Source organism: Dipodomys spectabilis, unplaced genomic scaffold (assembly GCF_019054845.1).
Source record: "Dipodomys spectabilis isolate Male_0828 unplaced genomic scaffold, ASM1905484v1 ptg000002l, whole genome shotgun sequence".
Classification (NCBI taxonomy): Eukaryota; Metazoa; Chordata; class Mammalia; order Rodentia; family Heteromyidae; genus Dipodomys; species Dipodomys spectabilis.
The window spans coordinates 4,426,787-4,449,457 of NW_024870679.1; the positions used below are offsets into that span (position 1 = coordinate 4,426,787).

General features: G+C 44.3%; 2 protein-coding genes and 1 pseudogene across 3 annotated transcripts in view; 2 read left to right on the top strand and 1 right to left on the bottom strand.

Annotated features, from left to right (window-relative positions):
• The window catches only part of Gpsm2 (G protein signaling modulator 2), a 38,069-nt gene extending 35,162 nt beyond the window's left edge, over positions 1-2,907 (bottom strand). For both annotated transcript variants that reach the window (XM_042682907.1, XM_042682917.1), the window contains exon 1: positions 2,759-2,907. The gene's annotated coding sequence lies outside the window, so the exon portion shown is untranslated. The remainder of the gene's footprint in view (positions 1-2,758) is intronic.
• A 5,230-nt stretch (positions 2,908-8,137) lies between these two features.
• On the top strand, positions 8,138-8,231 carry LOC122113027 (annotated as a pseudogene).
• An 8,340-nt stretch (positions 8,232-16,571) lies between these two features.
• The window catches only part of Aknad1 (AKNA domain containing 1), a 33,265-nt gene continuing 27,165 nt past the window's right edge, over positions 16,572-22,671 (top strand). Inside the window, 4 exon segments of the mRNA XM_042681927.1 lie at positions 16,572-17,611; positions 19,251-19,287; positions 19,741-19,886; positions 20,004-20,066. Coding sequence (XP_042537861.1) covers positions 16,616-17,611; positions 19,251-19,287; positions 19,741-19,886; positions 20,004-20,066 — 1,242 coding nt within the window. The 5' untranslated portion in view covers positions 16,572-16,615.

Consider the following 22,671-nt stretch of genomic DNA (forward strand, 5'->3'; position numbering starts at 1 on the left):
TGGCAGTGACGGCTAGAGGGCAGTTTCAGAAGCATGGAAATATTCCCTCAACAAGACAGCATCTACAAGCATCTTAAAGTAGAATAATGCCCTACAAATGTGATGCAGAGACAAGTGGGGATTTAAATAGACAAACAGAAGTGATCAGCATGTGCTCTGGGGTCAGACCATGGTTTGAATCCCAACAGTATGACTTACTAGTAACATAATCTTTGCTAAAATCTCAGAGTTGATGTGGGCAGAATGACAGTTACCTCTGTTGTCATAAACAGATATAATTTAAGCACCTACCTCAGCGTTTGGCTTTGTACATAACAAAATGGTCAATAATTAAGAATGATGTGAATAGTTGCTATTTTGTAAGTTGTTGTTATAAAGTCGAATGCCTATTCAAGTTTTCAATTTTTTAGGATTCCAAAGGACTACGACATTTTATTTTCTTAAGTAAATCTTAGAACTATTTTATGCTTAAGAAAAGGCCATTTTAGGGCTGGGAAGTTGGCTCAGTGGTAGAGCGCTTGCCTTGCATGCCTGAGGCCCTGGGTTCGATTCCTCAGCACCACATAAACAAAAAGAAAAAAGCCGGAAGTGGCGCTGTGGCTCAAGTGGTAGAGCGCTAGCCTTGAGCTGAAGAGCTGAGGGACAGCGCCCAAGCCCAGAGTTCAGGCTCCACGATCAGACCCCCCCCCCCAAAAAAAAAAAAAGAAAGAAAAGAAAAAGAAAAGGCCATTTTAGCTGGGTGCCTGAGGCTCATGCCTTTAACCCTAGCTACTTAGGAGGCTGAGCTCTGAGGAGTGTGGTCTGAGGCTAGCCAGGGCAGACAAATCCAAGAGATTCCTAACTCCAATTAACTATAGGAAAAAGCCAGAAGTGGAAGTAGGGCTCAAGTGATAGAGCACAAGCCTTAAGCAAAAAAAAAACAACACCAAAACAGTGAGAATAGGAGATCCTAAGCCCAAGGACTGGCTCGGCCCTCCCCGTCCCCCGCCCCCCAAAGAAAAGAAAAAGCCATTTGTGGTACCATGCCTGCCTGCAACCTCAGCTACTCCTGCAGGAGATTAGGACAGAAGGACTGCAAGTTCAGATCCACCCCGGGACACTCAGCAAGACATTGTCTTAAAATAAAAAGAGATGAGGATGGAGCTAAGCAGTAAAGCTTTTTTCCTACCTCTTGTGCATGGCCTTGGGTTCAATCCCCAGTATTGGGAGAGAGAGAAAGAAAAAAAAAGCCAATAACGTTTAAAACTACTGAATGTTATTATTGTTATACTTAGCCTAGGACCAAGTCTCGGGTTTATATTAAAATACATGTGTAGTGCCGCACGTCTGACTCAATAAAGGAAGAAAATACAACTAGCGCGCTTATCTTCTCAGAGGATGGTAGGAGCTAAGCACCTACAACAGGACCACGCAGCTTTTAACTTCGTAAACCCGCACACCGTCCTTCTAAACAACAGCCTGAGAAAACGGCTTGCCAGAAACCCATTCAAGGAGGCCAGGCCTAAGTAGGAGTCAGTCTGAGGCGGCCCTGCACCCCCCCCCCCCGCCCCCCAATCATGCCCACCCTCCTCGGTCCCCCCTCCACCTTTACAACCATCAAAGCTGCGCAGGCGTCGCGGGGGGCCGCGTACGAGCCAGATGATCTCCCGGGTATCCAGCTCAAGAGGCAGCCGGACCATCCAGCTCGGCTGATCACGTTAACTTACACTTACACTTACACACATACACACAGACACACACAGAGACACACAGACACACACACCCTGACCATCCAGCTTGATCACGTTAATGTACACTTACACACACACACACACACACACACACACACACACACACACACCCTGACCATCCAGCTCGGCTGATCACGTTAATTTACACTTACAGACAGACACACACACACACACATACATACACACACACCCTGACCATCCAGCTCGGCTGATCACGTTAATTTACACTTACACACACACAGACAGAGACACAGACACACACACACCCTGACCATCCAGCTCGGCTGATCACGTTAATTTACACTTACACACTCACCCTGATCATCCAGCTCGGTTGATCACCTTAACTTACACACACACACACACACACACACACACACCCAGGGGCCGCGGTCCCCTTCCTTCCCGGCTGAACGGTGCACAGCACACGCCAACTCCCAGCCTCGCTCGCTCGCTCGCTCCTCCGGCGGGTCGGAGACGGCGCCGACGTCCCCGGGCGGGTGCCCGGCCCTCCCGGGCCCCGGCAGCCCCCCACAGCGCGCGGGAAGGCGGCCGGCCGGGTTCGGGGAGGAACACGCTCACTCGTGCGCGCTCACTCCCAACTCCGCGTTGCACAAGCCACTTCACCGGGGTCAGCGGACCGACCGGGAGGCGACAGGTGGGTGGCTCCAAAGGTCACGAGTTGACAGGCGACGCACGGTCCGTGCGGACCCAGGCGGCCCCACCCCGCGGGGCGCGGGGCCGCAGGTGCGGGGCCCGACCCGCGCCGACCCCGCGCCGACCCCGCGCGGGCACCGCGCCCACGGCCGGCGGTTGGCGACGCTCCAGGGGCTCGGGGGACGTCACTAAACTCCTAAACTTGCGGCTCCCGCTAAACTCCTCACGCGAAAATGCCACCGAGCGCTGGCCCCGGGGCGACCCGCCGCTCCCCACCCCGACTGCCGGGTTCCCGGACCGGAACAAAGGGGGTGTCCCGAGCCGCCGGCCCCCCGGCCCACTCGCTCCCGCGGGCGCCGAGCAGGACTCACCTTCCGCTGGCCGGAGAGTACGGGGTGCGCGGCGGGCTTCTGCGAGCAGCCGCCTCCGGCCTCAGACTGGGGGCCACGGCGCCTCCTCCCCCGGGCGAGTCCGCTCTCCGCGGGCGCCGCGCCAGGCAGGGGCACCGCGGGAGGCCCGGGCGCGCCCCCTGCGCCCGCCCCCGGCTGGTCACGTGGGCCAGAGCGCTGGCCTCCCCTCGCTTACTCCAGAGCGACCCTCTGTCACTCAGGAGTCCCTCGGCGCCGCCGGCCCCCCCCCCCCCCCCGGTGCCTGCGTTCTTCTGCGCGTGCGTCCGGCTCCAGGCGCTCCCATTCAAACAGACAACGCCCCGCGTCTTTCGGACCAGCCAATGGTGAGAGAGGAGAGGGGCGAGGCTACGCGAGAAGGGCGGGACGAGGGGCGTGGCGACGCGGGGCCCGGAGGGGGTCGCTTGTTCTCCGCTTGCCAGCTTCCGAACTCCCTCCCTCCTCCCTGAGCTGACCCTGGATCAAACAGGCGGCCACGAAAGCCGCTTTCTCGCAGGAAACGTTTATGAGCTGGTTAACAAAGTTCCTGTGGGGGGGAGTCTGTGTTTGGGTGATGTGGTGGTGGTGGTGGTTCGTGTCGTCCTCGCAGTGCAAAGATGAAGCTATACACAGGGTCCAGTTCGGATGGGGTCTGGCCTCGACCCCCCTGGGAAAGCCGGGGCCCCCGCGCCGTGCCGCCTCCGATGTGGGCTGTTTGGGAAAGAGGCCTCTGTGGAGGGAACAAGGCAGCCTCAGTTCTGGGGCTGCGTCCCGGTCCTGGCGTCTCCAGCTGCTGGAACAACAAGCTGCTTTGATGGCGGGCTCGCTGATCCCCGGGAAAAATGGAGCTGTGGTCTGGGTCGGTTTCCACAGCCACGTTCCCAGTAGGCGGAGAAGCAGCTCCGTCTCCTTTGGCTTCTCTCCGTATGAAATTAACCCGAAATCATTCCACGCCAAGGCCAGAGTCTCCTAGGTTTACAGAACCCGAGGAACGGAGGTCCCTTCTCAAATGAACATTTCTGCACTGAAGTGAAATGTACATGTTTGACCCAGCTCCGGGCTCGGCAGGTCTCCGAGTGACTGCCCAAACCACTGATTTCAAGCCCCCGCTCGCCTCCAGAACATGGTTTGGCAAGTGGTTCAAAGGAACAGTATTGGCACCAACGAGACCTTCCCGAGTTTCCAATCTGCCACTTACAGGATTGACCTTGAATAACTAAAGCATCCTCATGAACCTTCATTTCTTCACCTGTAAAACACAGATAATGACTCCTAATAAGGTTTGTTATGATGCTACGATGAGGGTAGCTTAATGAAATGGTTAATATAACTCCTGACACATAGAAACTACTGAACGCATGCATGGTTCCTACTATCATCAACCACCATTAATGTCAGATTCTTATAAATAACTTGAATGAGCTGGGTGTAGCGTTTCAGAGGTAGGTATTACAATTCCTTCTTATTCATAAATTCTCTGTAGGTGTTGATGTTATAAGCCACAAGGGAATACAATGTATCAAATTTGGCATATCTAAAATGTGATCGTTACCATCTTCTTACATTTCTTACAGATGCAACTTTCTCCCTCTGATATTGCTGCCATCATGCTAATCAGGTTATCTTTTAAAATGTGTGTGTGTGTGTGTGTGTGTGTGTGTGTGTGTGTGCACTGAATTTGAACTCAGGTCCAACTCAAAGTTGTTTTCTATCACTTGAGCCACAGCTCCACTTCTAGCTTTTTGCCATTTAAAAGTCTCTCAAGTTTGTCTGTTCCAATTGGTTTCGAACTAAGATCCTCAATAGACATCAGTCTCCTGAGTAGCTAGAAATTTGCTGGTGTGAGCCACTAATATCTGGTTAATTTTCAACAGACATAAGTCAGATCTTCACTCTTCTTGAAAACTTCTAATGGCTTTCCACTTAAAAATACAATCTAAGCTTGGTACCAGTGTCTCACGCCTAAAATCCTAACTACTCAGGGGGCTGAGATATGAAGATCACAATTCAAAGCCAACCCAGGCAGCAAAGTCCATGAGACTCTTACCTGTAACAGGTTCAAGTGATAGAGCACTAGCCTTGAGACAAAAATAAAATTAAATAATACAAGCCCAGGGCAGTGTCCAAGACCTGAGTTCAAGCCCCAGCACTGGCAAAAAACAAAACAAAATAAAAACCCTAAACTTCTACCATGACCCACAAAGCCCTAAGCTCACATCTATTGCTTTCTATTGTCCCCCGCTTCCCTCAGAAGACACCTCTGGCCCTAAGAGTAACCCAAACCTCAGGTTTGGTGGAACTGATGTTTTCATGTGAAAACAAAAACTCATGGTTCACACTGTCATCCCAAGTTACATGGGAAACCAAGAGAGTAAAATTGAGATGTCAGGCCAACCTGGGAAAAGGATTCCTTCTTCTACATAAAGAGAAGCTGTGACTGGCATCACAGTCCCAGTGATCACAAAAACTTAAAAGGAGGGGAAATCCCAGCTTAAGCACACACCTGGGCTGGGGAGCAAGATCCTATCCTAAAAATAACCAGTGAAAAACAGGGCTGCAGGTGTGGCTCAGCAGTATAGTGACAACTTTGCAGTCAGAAAAGAGACAGGGGGAGAGAGAGAGAGGGGAAGAAAAGAAAGGAGAAATGGGGAGGGACTAGAAAAGGGGAGGGGAGGAGACAGGAAAGAAGGGGAGGAGTATGAGGTGGGGCCTAGTAGAAGAAAGTTACTTTATTGGGATGTGCTCTTTAAGAGGCTATTAGAGGGCTGGGAAGGTGGCTCAGTGGTAGAGCGCTTGCCTTGCATGCATGAGGCCCTGGGTTCGATTCCTCAGCACCACATAAGCAAAAAAAAAAAAAATTTAAAAAAAAGAGGCTATTAGAACACTGATCCTTGGTGGTTTCACTTCCTGGTAGCCATAGGTAGATAGCCTCCCCTACCATGTACTGCCATCCTGGTATACTGTCACAGGGTTACAATGTCATGAAAGCATGGACTGAAAATCTCCAAAACTGTGGGCCAAAATAAACCTTTAAGTTGATGATCTCAGGCATATTAAAGTGATGGAAAGCTGACTAACCCAACTCCTAATACCTAAACTTCACTACATTTCAGAGCCAATCTGATTCAGGGGTAAGCTTCAAACCTCTCTCAAAGAAAAATGATAAATGGAGACATATACAACTGACAAAGGGTTAATACTAAATATTTAGAATTTAAAGAGCTGGTAAACAATGAAACCACCAATGGGAGTGGGAGGGGTTTCTCTCTCAAGAGAATATCAAAGAACAAAGCCCAGCACAGGGCCATGGAAGTTCAAGTGGTTGCAATGAGCCCCTGTAGGAACTTCAGCTTCACTAGTATTGAAATACTGCAAAACAAAACAATGAGGTAGATCTGGAGGCTTCCCGGCAGCAAATGGTCAAGTACTCCTAATTCACATGCTCTTAATTCCACTTGCAAGTTAAGTCATGCAATGCAATTTCTTTACTACATTACTTATTGCTCAGATCACTTAGTAGGGTGGGTTGGTAGCCAGGAAATGTGGTACTCTTATGACTACCCCCATGCACCTAGCTTCTAAGAGTCAGTTTGCTTTTAGGATAGCATGCTTACTCAGACATTCTCCTCTGAAGCTAATGCTTGGGTTTTATGGTGCTATTATCAGTCTTAATTATGGGATTGCAAATGTGCCCAGAGGTTCCTTTGGATGGGTATATGAATCTAAATTATGATCCTGTGGAATTCTTTCTACCTTAGTGGCTAGACTCCACCTCAGAGTTGTCAGTGATACTTCCCAAAAGATTACCTTTCCAATCAATATGCCCACAGTAGAACCTGGTCTCAGAGTCAAAAAGAACAAAATAACTTTTTTAGAGATATCTACCAAGAAACCAGATGTAATCTACAGAGATGCTGGCTTTTTTTTTTTTTTTTTTTTGCCAGTCCTGGGGCTTAAACTCTGGACCTGGGTGCTGTCTCTCAGCTTTTCCTCAAGGCAAGTGTTTACCATTTGAGCCACAATGCCACTTCCAAAATATTTTTGGAGTTTATTGGAGATAAGAGTCTCGTGGAATTTCTTGACTGGGCTGGCTTTGAAATATGATCCTCAGATCTCAGCCTTCTGCATATCTAGGATTACAGGTGTGATCCACTGGTGCTTGGCTGATGATGGCCTTTTTATATGTAGGTCTTCAGGTTCATCCAAATGCATAAGTATTGGGAAATGATGCCTGTACCATCCTAATTTCCTAAGGAATACAGTATAACAAATACATAGCATTATATTACATTAGATGGTATATGTAATCCAGAAATGATTTAAAGTATACAGGAAATTGTACATAGGTTATGTGCAATACTACACTATTTTAGATAAGAGCTTAGTAGTTCAGTACAGTTGAGTTTAGGTTCTGGACTCCACCCCCTGTGGACATGAATGGAAGACTATGATAGCATGCCAGAAGGATTGTGCAGAAAGGTAGATCTTTTAAGAATATTTTGGTAGGCAGGCATGAGTGGCTCACACCTGTAATCCTAGCTACTCAGGAGGCTTTGATCTGAAGATCTGTTTGAAGCTAACTGGAAGCAGTCAAATTTGTGAGATTTTTTTTATTTCCAAATAACCAATAAAAAGCCAGAAGTAGAGGCATGGTTCAAAGTAGAAACCATGAATGCCAGCCTTGAGAGAACATACTTTCCAAGTGTTTCAGCATTTCATTAGCATTTCTAATGGGTGCTTGTGTTATTTAGATGCAAAGTGCTGTTATCTTTCAAGCAGGTAATTATTTCCTGTGCAAAATTAATTTTTTTTTTTTTTTGGTGGTTAGTTGTGGGGCCTGAACTCTGGGTCTGGGCACCATCCCTCAGCTCTTCAGCTCAAGGCTAGTGCTCTATCACTTAAGCCACAGCGCCACTTCCGGTTTTCTGGTGGTTTATTGGAGATGTCTTATGGACTTTCCTTCCTGGGCTGGCTTTGCACTGTGAGCCTCAGATCTCAGCCTCCTGAGTAGCTAGGATTACAGGCGTGAGACACCGGCACCTGGCCCAAAATTATTTAGCTTTATGCTAAGTTTTTATCTCTAAGATGATGACATTGCTAGAAAAGGTAAAGAAACACCTCACCCAGGAGTTGTCTCAATTAGTTAATGCTTGCTAAACATCAGCAAGCCTAACTTAAAAGGCTGAGTGTTTATCTACTTCCCCTGTGGTTGTCATTTCCGGTATTTTAATCTAGCCACATCTGTCCAATAAAGGTTGGAATTTAAGCACCAACTTAAGAAATATTTACTGCATAGTCAAGTTGCTGGAGGACCTAGTTGATTACTTCTTAAGGAGCTTTGTGCTTTTCAAAAGAAAGGGCTCATTCCTTTTCCAGTTCATAAGCATGATGATTGGGTTCTCACACACTTGCATGACATGTGCTTCCCTCAAATCTTGTGACCTGGGCACATTTAAAAAAAAAGGGGGGGGGGGTGAGGGAAGTGTTAATATCTATCAGGAAATAATTTATAACAAGTTTGTGTTTCTAATCCATACTTTTCTGTTGATGCAAAGTGACTAAAAAAGCGAAGCTTTGAAATGCAGATATAGTATGTAATTTTATTATTTTCTGGGGATTGAATAGTGTCTCTGGTCTGCTAGGTAGATGGAAACCCAATAATTTTTTTTTTCCTGCTAGTTCTGAAGCTTGAACTCAGGGGCCTGGATGCTGTCCCTGAGCTTTTGAGCTCAAGATAAATGCTGTACCACTTGAGCCACAGCTCCACTTTCACTTTTTTGGTAGCTGATTGGCTTTCCTGCCCAGGCTGGCTTTGGCCTGCAATCCTCAGATCTCAGCCTTCTGAGTAGCTATGATTACAGGCATGAGTAACTGGCACCTAGCCCAGTAACTATTTTTTAAGCTACCATTTATCAGCTGTTACATGCCAGACACAGTTCTAAACCTTATAAATGCTTTAGAGCTGTTCATTAATATTTATTTTTTGTGCTAGTACTGGGGCTTGGAGTCAAGAGCCTTGTGCTCTCACTTGGCTTTTTCTGTTCAAAGCAGGTGCCCTATCCCTTCAATCATAGCTCTGCTTCCCAGCATTTTCTGCCCAGGCTAGCTTTAAACCAAAGACTCCCCAGTAGCTAGGATTACAGGCATGAGCCAAGGGAACCAAGCATCAGGATTTAAACTCAGGGCCTCTTGCTCACAGTTAGTGGCCTACCACTTGAGCTACCCCTGCAGCCCAGATTTTTACTAGTTAATTGTAGATGAAGTGTCAGACTTTTCCACCTGGGCTAGATTCAAAAACTGTAGTCTTCCAGCCGGGCGCTGGTGGCTCACGCCTGTAATCCTAGCTACTCAGGAGGCTGAGATCTGAGGATCGCGGTTCAAAGCCAGCCCGGGCAGGAGAGACCGTGAGACTCCTATCTCCAATAAACCACCAGAAAACCGGAAGTGGCGCTGTAGCTCAAGTGGTAGAGCGCTCGCCTTGAGCTGAAGAGCTGAAGGACAATGCCCAGGCCCAGAGTTCAAGCCCCCACGACCGACAAAAAAAAAAAAAAAAAACAAAAAACTGTAGTCTTCTAGATTTCAGCCTCCTGTGTAGCTAGGATTATAGGCATAGCCACCAGTGCCCAGCTAGCTCTTTTTGTTATTTTCCTTTGATTGCAGGATGTCACATGCATCTTATATATTAAAATTTTTAATAAATGAAAAGTTCTAATGAGGAAATAGAATTTACCTTAAACCTTAATATTTGCCTTATTTTAGGAATTCATCCTCTTTTGTTCTCTAATGAGAAGACAGACTTTTCTAATCAAAAGCATAATTTTGAAAGATCATTTTGAAGACCATGATTGGGTATCAATGTACCATGTATTTGACATTTTATCCAATTTAGAAAACACAGTCAAGTTCTTCCTTTATGCTCAGGGAGGAAGGTAAGGAAGAAAATATGTCTTTAGATAAAGGATGTAGCATTTTCCTAAAACTTTCTGGCCCTTCTTAGAATCTCTAGGCTGCAAATGTTAAACTTAACCTAGAAAATTTAGGGAAGAACAAAGAAATTTGAGTGACACTAGCTATGTCTATGTGTTCATATATAAACATGTGTACACCATGTATGTACACATACATCTATACATACATATTTTAAACCAGTATGTTTTGAATTTTATCATCAGAATTATTTTCAGCAAATCATTCAGCAAAGTCTCAATGCTTCCAACACACCACAAAGGTACAGGGTTTATGCTACAAATTGGAAAAATCTATGAGGATTATAGGTTCTCATCAGTGAGAAAATTAGATAAAAAGCCAGGGCTGGGCTGGAGGCCTCGCTCAAGTACTAGAACCCTTGCTTAGCAAACATTGAGGTCCTGGGTTCAAATCTCAGTACTGAACAAAACAAAACAAATCTAAAACTAAAAAAGGCAGCATTGACCAAAGAAATGAAGGCCTCTCCAAATTCTGGTTTGCTCAGTTCCAAAAATTTTTTCCCCTTGACTTTTGAAATCGTTTCAGGATAAACCTCTTGTAACAGCTGGTCATGAAACTCATGGCCATTCTAAGGGGAACTACATCTCCAAGCTGACTCTAAATAATAGATCCAGCTGGCTCTCCAGGGAGTATTGGGTTGATCAGTGCACCATCACAGTTCCCCTTCTGTTACTCCACAATGACAAGATGAAGCCAGACTCCCACACTGAATGGGATATGGTTACAATGATAGTCCTGTCATTTGTGGACAGCCCACACTTCTGAGATAAAGTTAGCTGGTAGGATTACCAGAATGTAATCAAATACAGTGCTGTACAGGGGCCAGCATCATGTTACCTTCAGAAATATTTTTATCTAGAAATACCACACATAAAATCCATGAACACCTGGGTGTGGTCTGGGATACATTATTCTAAGTCAGCTCTTTCTTTTGTGGTATATAGAAATCCAGAGCTAGAAAGAGAAGGAGAGAACATATTTCAAGAGTCACACCAAGAACTTTTTTGAATATTCTTAAGACACACACACACACACACACACACACACACACACACAGAGGCAAAGATGGAGATCACACAGAAGTTCTTGTGATGCTGCGATGACATTTCTTTATTTAATAAGGAGCCTGGAGATAAGAACACCCCATGATTTTGAAGTCCTGGTTTGGGTCTGTTATTCAATTGCAGTCAACTTCAGGTACTGAAAAAAAGAAAAAAGATGTTGAAAGTAAAGGGGTTGCACATGTGTGTTTCAAGGGCCTTCACATTGGTCATCCCATGTTGTCAGGACCCCAAGATGTAGGTGAGTACCTGTTATTGCATTGTTTTATATCTGGGTATTGACTATCATATTGTGTTAGCAAAGACAAAGCTCTATGCAGATCAAAGTTACAAATGGATCATGTCCTGAAAGCTCACAGCAGTGAGCTAGTCATATTCTAAATGAGAAATATGTAAGGGATCAAGAAGAATTTGGATTGTCAGACCCCTGCTTCTACTAGTCAGGGCTGAGCATCCTTTAGCTTTTTTGCTTAAGGTAAGCACTGTACCACTTGAGCCATAGCTCCACTCCTGGCTTTGTTTCTGATAGTTAATTGGAGATAAGAGTCCCATGGACTTTCCTGCCTGGACTGTCTTTGACTCACAATCCTCAGAATGCAGCCTCCTGAGTAACTAGGTTTACAGGAATGAGCAGCCAACTCTTGTTGTGGAATTGCTCCCAGAAGGGGGGGTTGAGAGCCACAAGGGGCAGGTAAAAAAGCATACTTTAGGGGATGGAGGCAGGGAAGAATGAGCAGAGACAAAAATGCCTGCTTTTTCTATATCTGGGTCACAAATACCTTGTTTACCTGTTTAGTGAGGTCTAAAATCAGAGGATCCTATGCATGGGGTAGAAAGGTGGTTGTGGGTACATGGTCTTCATTTTCCTATGATGATATAAACAGTTCTTCAATGTGTAAAATTGTACAATCACTAACCAGGCTGCTTAGCAAATAGCAGAAATATCACCTATCAGCTAAGCACTGGTGACTCACACCTATAGTCTTAACTACTCAGGAGACTGAGATCTGAGCATCACAGTTCAAAGCCAGCCTGAGAAAGAAAGTCCCTGAGACTGTTATCTCCAATTAATCACCAAAAAGCCAGAAATGGAGTTGTGGCTCAAGTGGTGGAGCACCAGACCTGAACAAAAAAGGCATGGGACAGTGCCCAGGTTTTGAGTTCAAGCCTCAATACTGGTACATAAAGACAAAAAGAAAAATAATGTGGCTTAATGGTAGAGTGCTTGCCTAGCATGCATTAAGCCCTGGGTTTGATTCCTCAGTACCACATAAACAGAAAAAGCTGGAAGTAGTATTGTGGCTAAGATGGTAGAGTGCTAGTCTTGAGCAAAAGCAGGTCAGGGACAGTGCCCAGGCCCTGAGTTCAAGCCCCAGGACTGGCAAAAAAAAAGTACAGAAAATAAAAGAGAGCTGGGAAGGTGGCTCAGTGGTAGAGTGCGTGCCTTGCATGCATGAAGCTCTGGGTTCGATTCCTCAGCACCACATAAGCAGAAAAAGCCAGAAGTGGTGCTGTGACTCAAGTGGCAGAATGCTAGCCTTGAGCTGAAGAGCTGAGGGACAGCACCTAGGTCCAGAGTTCAGGCCCCACAAGAAAGGAAAGAAAGAAAGGAAGGAAGGAAGGAAGGAAGGAAGGGAGAGAGAAAGAAAAGAGAGAGAAGGAGAGAGAGAAAGAGAGAAAGAGAGAGAAAGAGAGAAAGAGAAGAAAGAAGAGAAAAAGAAGAAAACAAAAGAAATACCACCTACCAGACATAAAAGTGAGCTGCTGACCATCTTTGGCCTCTAACCACTATGCAGTTTTAGTTTCCCATCGACACACATCCTTAGTTGATTTCCATATAATTCCAATTATCCTGCCATGGTTTTCTTCTTGTTCTAACCAAGTAAGCTAGTAAGCTTAGTTCAGCATTTCATCACCAAATTTCATCCTCATAACCAAGTAAACCACACAGGGAAGAGCTGTCAGCATGGTGAGCACCTTGTTGCTCATCCCTGCTCAGAGTCCGGGCTGAGGTGGTCTTACAGGCTGGAGGACTGTGCTGCCCTGGCCTCTCATTTGTTCAGTGGAGTGATTATGAGCTATGCTGACCACATAATGCTCAGCCCTACTAGGTAAGCAGTCATGGCCCCAAATGGGTTCTGGTTCTAAGTAAAAGTTCTATTGGGTTCTGACAAAAATCTCTCTGGAGGCATCTTTAGATTCCAAGACCCAGGTGAGTTGTTGAAGTAGGGTGAGGTAGGGAGATGTTCTAGCTCTTTCCAGCTATCTGTAAGGGATGCATTATTATGCTAAGGATATGGAGTCTTCTAGAAGAGTCTTGTTGAATATATACAGGAGTGGGTGGGGGTGTGGAGAGAGAAAGAGAGAGAGAGAGAGAGAGAGAATAACAATAGAAATAACAACATGCCTGTAATCTTAGCTACTCAGGAGACTGAGATCTGAGGATCAGGGCTCAAAGCTACTCACGGAAGAAAAGTTTGTGAGAGTCTTATCTCAAATTAAGCAGCAAAAGGCCAGAAATGGAGGTGTGGCTCAAGTAATAGAGTGCCAGCCTTGAGTAATAAAGTCAAGCAAGAGTTCAAGACTCTGAGTTCAGGCCCCATATCAGTGTTACACGTGCACACATGCACACGCACGCGCGTGCACATACACACATAAGAAATAACACAAGCTATTTTTATGTGCTGATGGAAGAATTCTTTGGATTTCTAGCAGTGGGGTCCCTGTCTTTATATTTTTCATGTTATAGCAAAAATCAATATTATCAGTTTAAATGGAATGCTATTTTAGGAAATTCTATCCCCTCTTCCTAATAAGATGGGCTTAGAGCTCAGCAACAAGCCCTCTGGGTCACAAAGGATATGAGTGTGACTTTGGATTTAGCTGGGGTCCTAAAATGTCCTATAATACTGAATTGTTTTCTCTTTTTTCTTTTTGCCATAGGCTTTTAAAATAGTTTTCTTGTCCTCAAAAATCAGACAATGCTTTGTCAAAAATTACTCAGTGATACTTTTTCATCTTCAAATAACATTCATTTTAAAGTCAGACTTAAACATAATTTTAAGGTGCTTCCACAGAGCTTGTCTTGTAATGGTAATTCCTCCCCTTTCCCTTTAAACATCTTCACAGTTAAGGAGTGCCTAGCCTTCTGTCTTTGGCTATTCTTCAGTCTCTAACACAGAGATTGTTGTTGTTTTTGGGTTTTCTTTTCATTTAAAAACTTCTGTTTCTTGAGACGTGGCACATGCTTGTAATTCTTAGCTACTCAAGAAGCTGAGATCTGAGGATTGCAGGTCATAGCCAGTCCAAGCAGAAAAGTCCATGAGACTCTTATCTCTAGTTAACCAGCAAAAAGTTGGAAATAGAGATGTGGCTAAAGTACTAGTGTGCCAGCTTTGGGCAGAAAATGCCAAGTGAGAGTACAAGGCCCTGAGTTCAAGCTCCAATTCCAACACACACACACACACACACACACACACACACACACACACACACAGCCTAAAAAAAGTCCTATTTATTGAATTCTCACTCTAGGCCACGCACTTTACGCTTTACATATGTTCTCCCATGTCATCGTCTTGCAGGTATAATTGTTCTTTTAGGAGAGAAAACTGAGACTCAAAAAAGTTAAACTGAGTCAGTGTTGCCTGCTTGGATTTCCAGTTACCCCAGAGGCTAAGGCAGGATGATCACTTGAGTTCTTGAGTTGAAGAACCAGAATAGGCTATATAGTGAGTCTCTGTGTCTAAAAAACCAGAAAAGAAAAAAGAAGAAAAACCCCTAAAGCTAAGTAACATTCCAAATAGCATTCAGTTAATGAGCAGAGAAGCTAGAATTGAAATTCCAGTCTCTCAATGTCTGTTTTCCCACAGTGCCTTTGGCTTTCCTGGAAATAAAACATTTTTCCCTGAATCTTCAACTTGGGTTGGAATAGCCTATAAATCTGTTCACAGAGATGTGTTTCTCTCATTTTATAGTCAACATTAACCTCTATACATGATTTCAAAGAATCCTGTGGTTACATTCTCCTCTCCCACTCTCCAAGCAGTGTTTTGGGTTGTCCAACACTAGTATAAATCTAAGATCCTTGTGTAATATTTCCCTTATGCCTTTGACACATTTACTTTGTACTCTTTTGTTCTTCTTTGTAGAATTAAGCTCTCTTTGTCATAGTCTTTTCGCTTTTGAGGTTAACCAGTAAATCACAAGCTCACAGACTCCTAAAATTTCCTGAAACTGAGCCTCAAAAGATTTGTACAGCCAACTCTAGCATCCGATGGGCCAAAACCCCCAGCCGCTGGCTGTGGTCTCTCTGGGCTACTAAACCTCACAGTCTGGCCTGTGCTTGAAGGAGACACAGCCTTAATCACCCCACCTAACACTTGAGTTGTCCCAAAAGTTCACAAATCAAGAAGAGATATCCTTAAAGTGATGCCACCTATTTTCCCTTTTTTGGAGGGTGGGTGGGTGGGTAGGATGGGGCTTAAACTGAGGGCCTTGCATTTGTTCAGCTTGCTTGTTTGTGGCTACCACTTGTGCCATGTCTCCAGCCCAGTGTTTTGCTGCTGCCTCCCCCCCCCCCCCCCACCTCCTGCCACACACACCTAGGTAAAAGTATCAAGGACTTTTCTGCCCAGGCTTGACTTCAAATGTCAATCCTCCCAGATCTCAGCCTCCCTGAGTAGCTAGGATCACAAGCGTGAGCCACTGGTCCATGGCTGTAAATTTAACAAAAAGAAAAGGGATTCATTCAAATGGCAGGTGGTGGTTCTCTGACAATTTTCAGGAATGTCTAAAAGACACTCTACTGCTGCTGGGCTGAGCTGCTTAGAGAAGGAGGCTTTTGTTACTAGATATCCTGCCTGGACCCTAGTAGAAGACAGATGTTGGGCTGCGGCCTACTTCCATATGTTTAAAAGGCCTATTTGTCCTTTCTGGGTCATATTTCAGTACTTCTCCCGCCCTTTTCAGACCTACAAGGAAATCAGAGGAAGGGGCCAGGAATGTTAGGAAATAACAGGCGACAAAGAGCACCATGGGGAAGAAATTGAAGCAAGGTTAGCCAGGCCCAAAGAGCATAAAAACAATGACCACAAAGCTAGGCACCTGTAATCCTAGCTACTCAGGAAGCTGAGGTCTGAGGATCAGGATTCAAAGCCTACCTAGACAGGATAGTCCCAGTGAGACTGTAATCTCCAATTAACCCCTTAAAGTGGAGCTGTGGCTCAAAGTGGTAGAGCACTAGCCTTGAGCCCAAAGAGCTAGGGACAGTGCCCAAGCCCTGAGTTCAGAGCTAGGGACAGTGCCCAAGCCCTGAGTTCAAGCCCCATGATTGGAAAAAAAAAGAAAAGCTGGAAGTGGAGAAAAGGACACTTGGAGCATTGAGGTTTATTACACCACTGGGCCCAGAAGAGCTCCTACTCCAAAATCTGAGCCCCAACTGACAGAAGAACCATCCTTCTATTGGGTAATGCTCAGGTGTTTTGAGTTTTGGTTTTTCCCAGCAGTTACCATTTCTTGAAAATTACTTGCAAGCTGGTTCTGACAACACTGGTTGACTCATTCTGATAATGGCAGGTTTTCCTTATAAGTAGAGTGGCAGCTTTGGGTGATAAAGCAAAAAAATACAATTTCACACATTATTCTAATATGTTTAATAATGAAGCTCTTCTCATCCCTTCCAGGATAGACTACACAATGAACAACATCAATAAAAACCAGAAGATCTATTGTGACAATTAATAACCCCTAGACCAGGCCGCCGAAGAACAAGAGACAATCGTGCTTCACAATCATGGATGACACTGATATTTCAGAAGATACAATTTGCCGACAACAGGAGGATTTGCCTTATGATGAGGACCTGCCCCAGATGTTTTGCAATGACTATCATTTTACCTTCAAGAATGACAAACTCAGTGCCTCAGGTCAGCTTATTCTGACAGGACCAAACCCTCAAGACAAGCCTGCACAAACTAAGACCTTCCAAAATTCAATTATGGCCATGGGTTGGGATAAAAGCACAAAAAATACAGTCTACAACAATTATAATAAGGAGAAACTATCCATCATGGCTCTTCATATTCCAGCCTATAGTTCAAATGATTCAAAGGCAAACATTTCTAATATTTTACACCATCGTCTTTTTAGAGAACAAATCTTAAGAGGCAAAGGTATTGATTGTGAAACACTCCCAGAGACCTCCAATACTGACAGTGTTGACAAAGCAGCTGTTATAAGAAATATAATTTCACGCTATGTTAAGAAGTCTTGCCACAAAGAACAAACCTCAGAATTCACTGGCCAACCCAAGCCAAAAAGGGGTGGTATAAACAGCAGGAAGCCAAGTCATTATCTAAGCGTGATAGCAGAAACTACCTCAGATATAGAAGAGCCTTGTGCTGCTAGAGATGGATTCCATCAAGAAAATCCACACTTCCTAACTGAAATTAAGGGGACAAGCGATAAAGAAAAATATTCCAGATGGCAGGTACCCCAGAAACAGCTGACTGAAAAAGCAAGTTCAAACAAAGGGTTTAAAGATGGCCAAGGTCAAGTTCATCACCAGCACCTGAATTTCTCTAAGGTTGCCCCCAGAGTGAAAATCCCTAGAAATAACACAATGGAGAAGCCATTTTCCGTAGATAAACAAGTTAGCTTTTCTCCTACATTGAGAACAAAACCAATGGCTTTACAAGAAATTTTAGAAGCCATGTCGAGGTCAGATGATGTTTCTAAACAACATCCAGAGCAACCAAAGAAAGAAACAGAGCCTTTCCAACAACTGCAGGTAAATGAAAAGAGTCTCCTGTAAATGCTTAGTTGGTGGGCTTGAGAGGGTAGTTCTTGGTTTTCTTTCCCAGTGACTTGAACTCTCAGAAACTCAGTGGTGTCTCCATGAGAAGCATTGGGCTGACCCAGAATAACATATAAGAGAATAAAATGCAATTTCCCCAAGCTGGAATTTGGGTCTCTCTATTTTCCCAAATATCATCTATGTTTCAGCTCCTCCCCTGGCAGTCCAGACTCACCTATTTGGCTGGTCCTGAACCTCTTCTCAGGACCAGCCCTGAATTCTTTGAACTCCTTCCTTGCTTGGAATATTCCATCTCCACTCATCAAAGGGCTGTTGGTTACTTTGGATTCTTCCCTTCCCTTTGTGTGACCTAACTGCTGATGCATCAAGTCACCATCTTTTCCATCCTTGCTTCTTTGCTACTTCTGTCTTAGCAGTTTGCTCAGCCTGCTGTGGATCCTCATAATCTGGAGGTGTCTGTGGTCATTTTCTTCTTCTAGACTGGCAGACACTGGGAGACAGTAAACTTTTTTGCATCGTCCATTGTCGGGCATCCTCCCCCCACCCCCAAGGATAACATAATTCAGGACCATTTATATCAGATTTTGTTAACGTTTATATTGCTACTCCCTCTTATCCCGTATGCTCAATGCCACCCAACTTGCCAACATATGGAGACTTAGATTCTCCTTGGATGAGGTTCAGTACTAAGGTAAATTCACCTTAGCAATCAAAGTAAATGTCTTAATTCTTTGGCACTTTGACAGAATTGTATAGTCTCCTTTTACTTCTTTTGTGGTACTGGGGTTTGAACTCAGGATCTTACACTTGTCAGGTAGGTGCTCTACTACTTGAGCCATACACCTAGCCCATTTTGCTGTGTGTGTGTGTGTGTGTTTAATTATGGTGTTTAATTGTAGATAAGAATCTTACAGACTTTCCTTCCTAGGATGGTTTTGAACCAGGATCCTCAGAGTTCAGCGTCCTGAGTGGCTAGGATTACAGGTATGCAATCCTAGCTATTCAGATGGCTAAGAGCTGAGGATCGTAGTTCAAAGCCAGCCCAGGGAGCAAAGCTCATGAGACACTTATCTCTTGTGGACCAGCAAAAAGCCAGAAGGAGCTATTATGGCTCAAGTGGTAGATCACCAGTCTTGAGTGACAAAAGTTAAGGGACAACACCCTGGCCAGATCACCCCCAGTACTAGTACAAAGCCAAAAAGAACAATGGTTCTTTCTCTTCTAGAGTTGTGTTTGTGGACTAGTCTTAGGAGAAATGCTGGAGAGTATTCCACATGCTAGAATCAAACACAATCCAATGGCAGCTAATGTGTATCAGACTTATTACTTGCTAGATAGTATGTGAATATTTAACATGTAATCTTCATATAAACCCTATGAGGTAGATTATGTTACGATCCCTATTTTACTTCCAAGACATTTAAGACTTACATGATAGTACTTGGTTGCTCAGCAAAGAAGCCTCAGAATGGAATTCAACCTCAGCCTCCTGGTCCAGGCTCTTGACCATAGTAATGGGCTGTCTGCATGGGGGTCAGAACATAGCAAGTCATTCGGAATACTACTGTCATCCATTGATCTCCACAGTAACATTTTCTTATTATTTGTGTAGATGGAGCCTGAAAAGCACATCAATCAACAACACACAGGTACTAATACCTTAAATTTTCTATCTTTAAATAGGCCTTTTTTTTCCCTGGGGGCTGGTCCTGGGGCTTGAACTCAGGACCTAGGTTCTATCCCAGAGGTTTTTTGTTGTTGTTGTTGTTTTTTGTTTTGTTTTGTTTTGCTCAAGGCTAGTTAGTGCTCTACCACTGGAGCCATAGCTCCACTTCCAGCTTTTTGCTGGTAATTAGAGCTGAGAGTCAAATGGACTTTCCTGCCTGGGCTGGCTTTGAATCATGATCTTCAGATCTCAGCCTCCTGAGTAGCTAGGATCATAGGCAGGAGCCACTAGCGCCTGGCATAAATAGGCATTTTGAACACAAACAAATAAAAACATAGAGCAAATGATGGTGATCTACCACAGACTTCTATTTCTAGTTAATAAAACTATAAATTAAAATGAATCTTAGCCTAAATTTACTCTCTCTTATTTACAGGAAAAGAAATGGAGACAAACCTCTTGAAGTTGACATTAGCCTCTCAGAAAATCCCTTCCTCAAATTCTTACATTTTTCTAAAGATATCCCAAGGGACACAGATGTGCCAGAAGTTAAAAGAACAGACTGATCAACTGAAGACTAAGGCAATACTTTGAAAGCTTGTTATAAATATTGGAAATAACCAAATTCAAACACAAATGGCCAAACCGCTAATTCAATATTGCATTTTTCTACCACAGGTACAAGAATTTTCCAAAGAGGTACAAGAATTTTCTAGAAGAATCAATCAGGAGTCTCCCAGTGACTTACAAGACAGAAGAATGGTAATGACTTCAATCCACTTTTTTAAAATACTTGGCAATTTGACATAGGCAATTACAAATGACTTTATAAAGCAATGTCATCTCTTCAGTGGTGGGAATGAGAAGAGATGTTTGGCTAAAAGTTAAACCATCTTAGTTTCTGAGGATAAATGAACACATACGCATATCTGTTTCTAGATATATGAGTCTTTTTCTTTTCTTTTTTTTAAAGTCTTACCAAGATTTAATGTACATTATTATTTTTTTTTTTTTGGTTGGTTGTTGGGCCTGAACTCTGGGCCTAGGTGCTGTCACTCAGCTTTTCAGCTCAAAGCTAGCTCTCTACCACTTGAGCCACAGCACCACTCCCAGCTTTTTTTGCTTATGTGGCACTAAGGAATCGAACCTAGGGCCTCATGCAAGCAAGGCAAGCACTCTACCACTGAGCCACCTTCCCAGCCCCAAACATTTGTTCTTAACACGTGGAACATATAGTATAAAAATTTTATACTGAATAAATGATATGCATTAAGCCAAAAGAGGAAAAAAGAATTTACATTAAGTTTTAGCTACATTGTTGAAATACAAATATGCAGATTTTATCACTGAAAAAATATGAGTGTTTTTCTTCCTTGAGGCATTTATAACATTATTACATACCTTACCAGTAGCCAGTAATAATAAATAATAAACCAATAATAATAAATCTGAGTCCATGGTATGTTCCAAAGTAGCATGTGCATATAGGTCATTATAAAGAGCAAACCTAGGTGGCTCATACCTGTAATCCTAGCTACCCAGGAGGCTGAGAGCTAAGGATTGTTGTTTGAAGCCAGCCTATGAGACCTCCAATTAACCACTCAAAAGCTGAAAGTGCAGTTGTGGCCAAGTGGTAAAAGCACTAGCCTTGAGGATAAAAGCTCAGGACAGCGTCCAGGCCTAGGATGGACACACACACACACACACACACACAGAGGTAAACCAAAAGTTAAGCTCAAATCAAGCTTTACAGATTTAAAATATTTTACTTTCTTGCTTATTTACTACATTTATTCAAATAAGTAATCCATGTTGTTACTATAACAGCCTTGTTTTCAGTCCAGGGTGGTGGGCAGTGGAGGTAGAGCAATGGGGAGACCCATAAATGGGCTCAAGATGGACAATATAGTTTGTACCATGGTCTCAGCAATGGAAGTCCAGATTCAGGGCCAATCCAGGTTCAGTCAAGCTATGCTACAAAATTGCCAAGTGTGAACAAAACCCAGAGGAACTCAGGTGCTAAAGGACATAGGTGGCCTCTGTCATCAATTATTAAATCATGCATTCAGAAGACATTTATCTGGCATGAGTTAAATGTCCCAGACTCTTTCTCAGGGTCTAGGGATTTGGATATGGAAAAAGAAATTCTGCTTTTTCCAATGATTTTAGTCTGCTAGTAACAACAGCTTGGTGAACTGACCAGTAAAAGACCACTTGAGTAATGTTGGAGCTGGCGCTCACAGCAGCCCAGAAGAGGTGCATCCTTGCCAGCGAGGGAAGTGATTTCTGCTATGGACATTACAGGGGAACTTGGCAGAGTAGGGGGCACAAGAGTCTTCTAGAAGAAGGAAACACATGCAATGACACATGGGAAAGAAAGCGCTGCAAGCGTGAGGATCTATGTGGCCCTGTAAATTCCTGGGTAGAACCCAGAGTACACATGGTAAAGTGGAAGAGCAGTCTAATCAGGGAGTCAAGGACATTTGCAAGGCCTCTGAGCCACGTTAAGGAGCTTGGATTTTTGTTTTGAGTTTGAGCAATGGGACAAGAATGCAGGTACCAGTTACTTAGGAATCAGTAAGTCAGGACAAGTTATAAGGCCCTGAATCAGGGCTGGCAGTAAGGGTGGAGAGGGGGCTAGATCTACACATAGGGGTGATAGACTGAAAGGGAGGGTGAATAAAGGGAGAAGGGGTTAATTGAGACCAAGTGAAATATCCAGATCAGACTGGTGTGAAAGGCAGGCAAGAGGCAAGGTGTCAAGTACAATTGAAGACTTGAGATCAAGGCTCCAATAGGATATCCAAGTGGAAAGGTGGTGTGTGTAGTTAAAACAATGGATCTAGCCCTTGGAGGGGTTTGGATCAGAAATACGGATTTATCAAGGATAAAGTCATAGGCGATAATAACTAGAGGGCAGGGGGAAAAAAGATGCTCCCAAGGGAGAATGAATTGGGGGGAAACTACACAGGGTCAGGAGCAGACCTGAAGGAGCAGAGCTACTGACACTAGGAAAAAGGAAGGCTTTAAGAAGGTGAGAAAAAGGGCCGTGCCACCAAATGTTCAAGAAAGGAAGAGACTAAGACATGGACTGACTTAGGCTACCAAGAAGGCATAAGGGTTCTTGCTTGGCAAGCTTGGTGTCAATGAAGTGGTGTGTGTGAAAGCCAATTGCTAAGAAATAAATGAGCCGGGCGCTGGTGGCTCACGCCTGTAATCCTAGCTACTCAGGAGGCTGAGATCTGTGGATCGCGGTTCAAAGCCAGCCCGGGCAGGAGAGACCGTGAGACTCCTATCTCCAATAAACCACCAGAAAACCGGAAGTGGCGCTGTAGCTCAAGTGGTAGACCGCTCGCCTTGAGCTGAA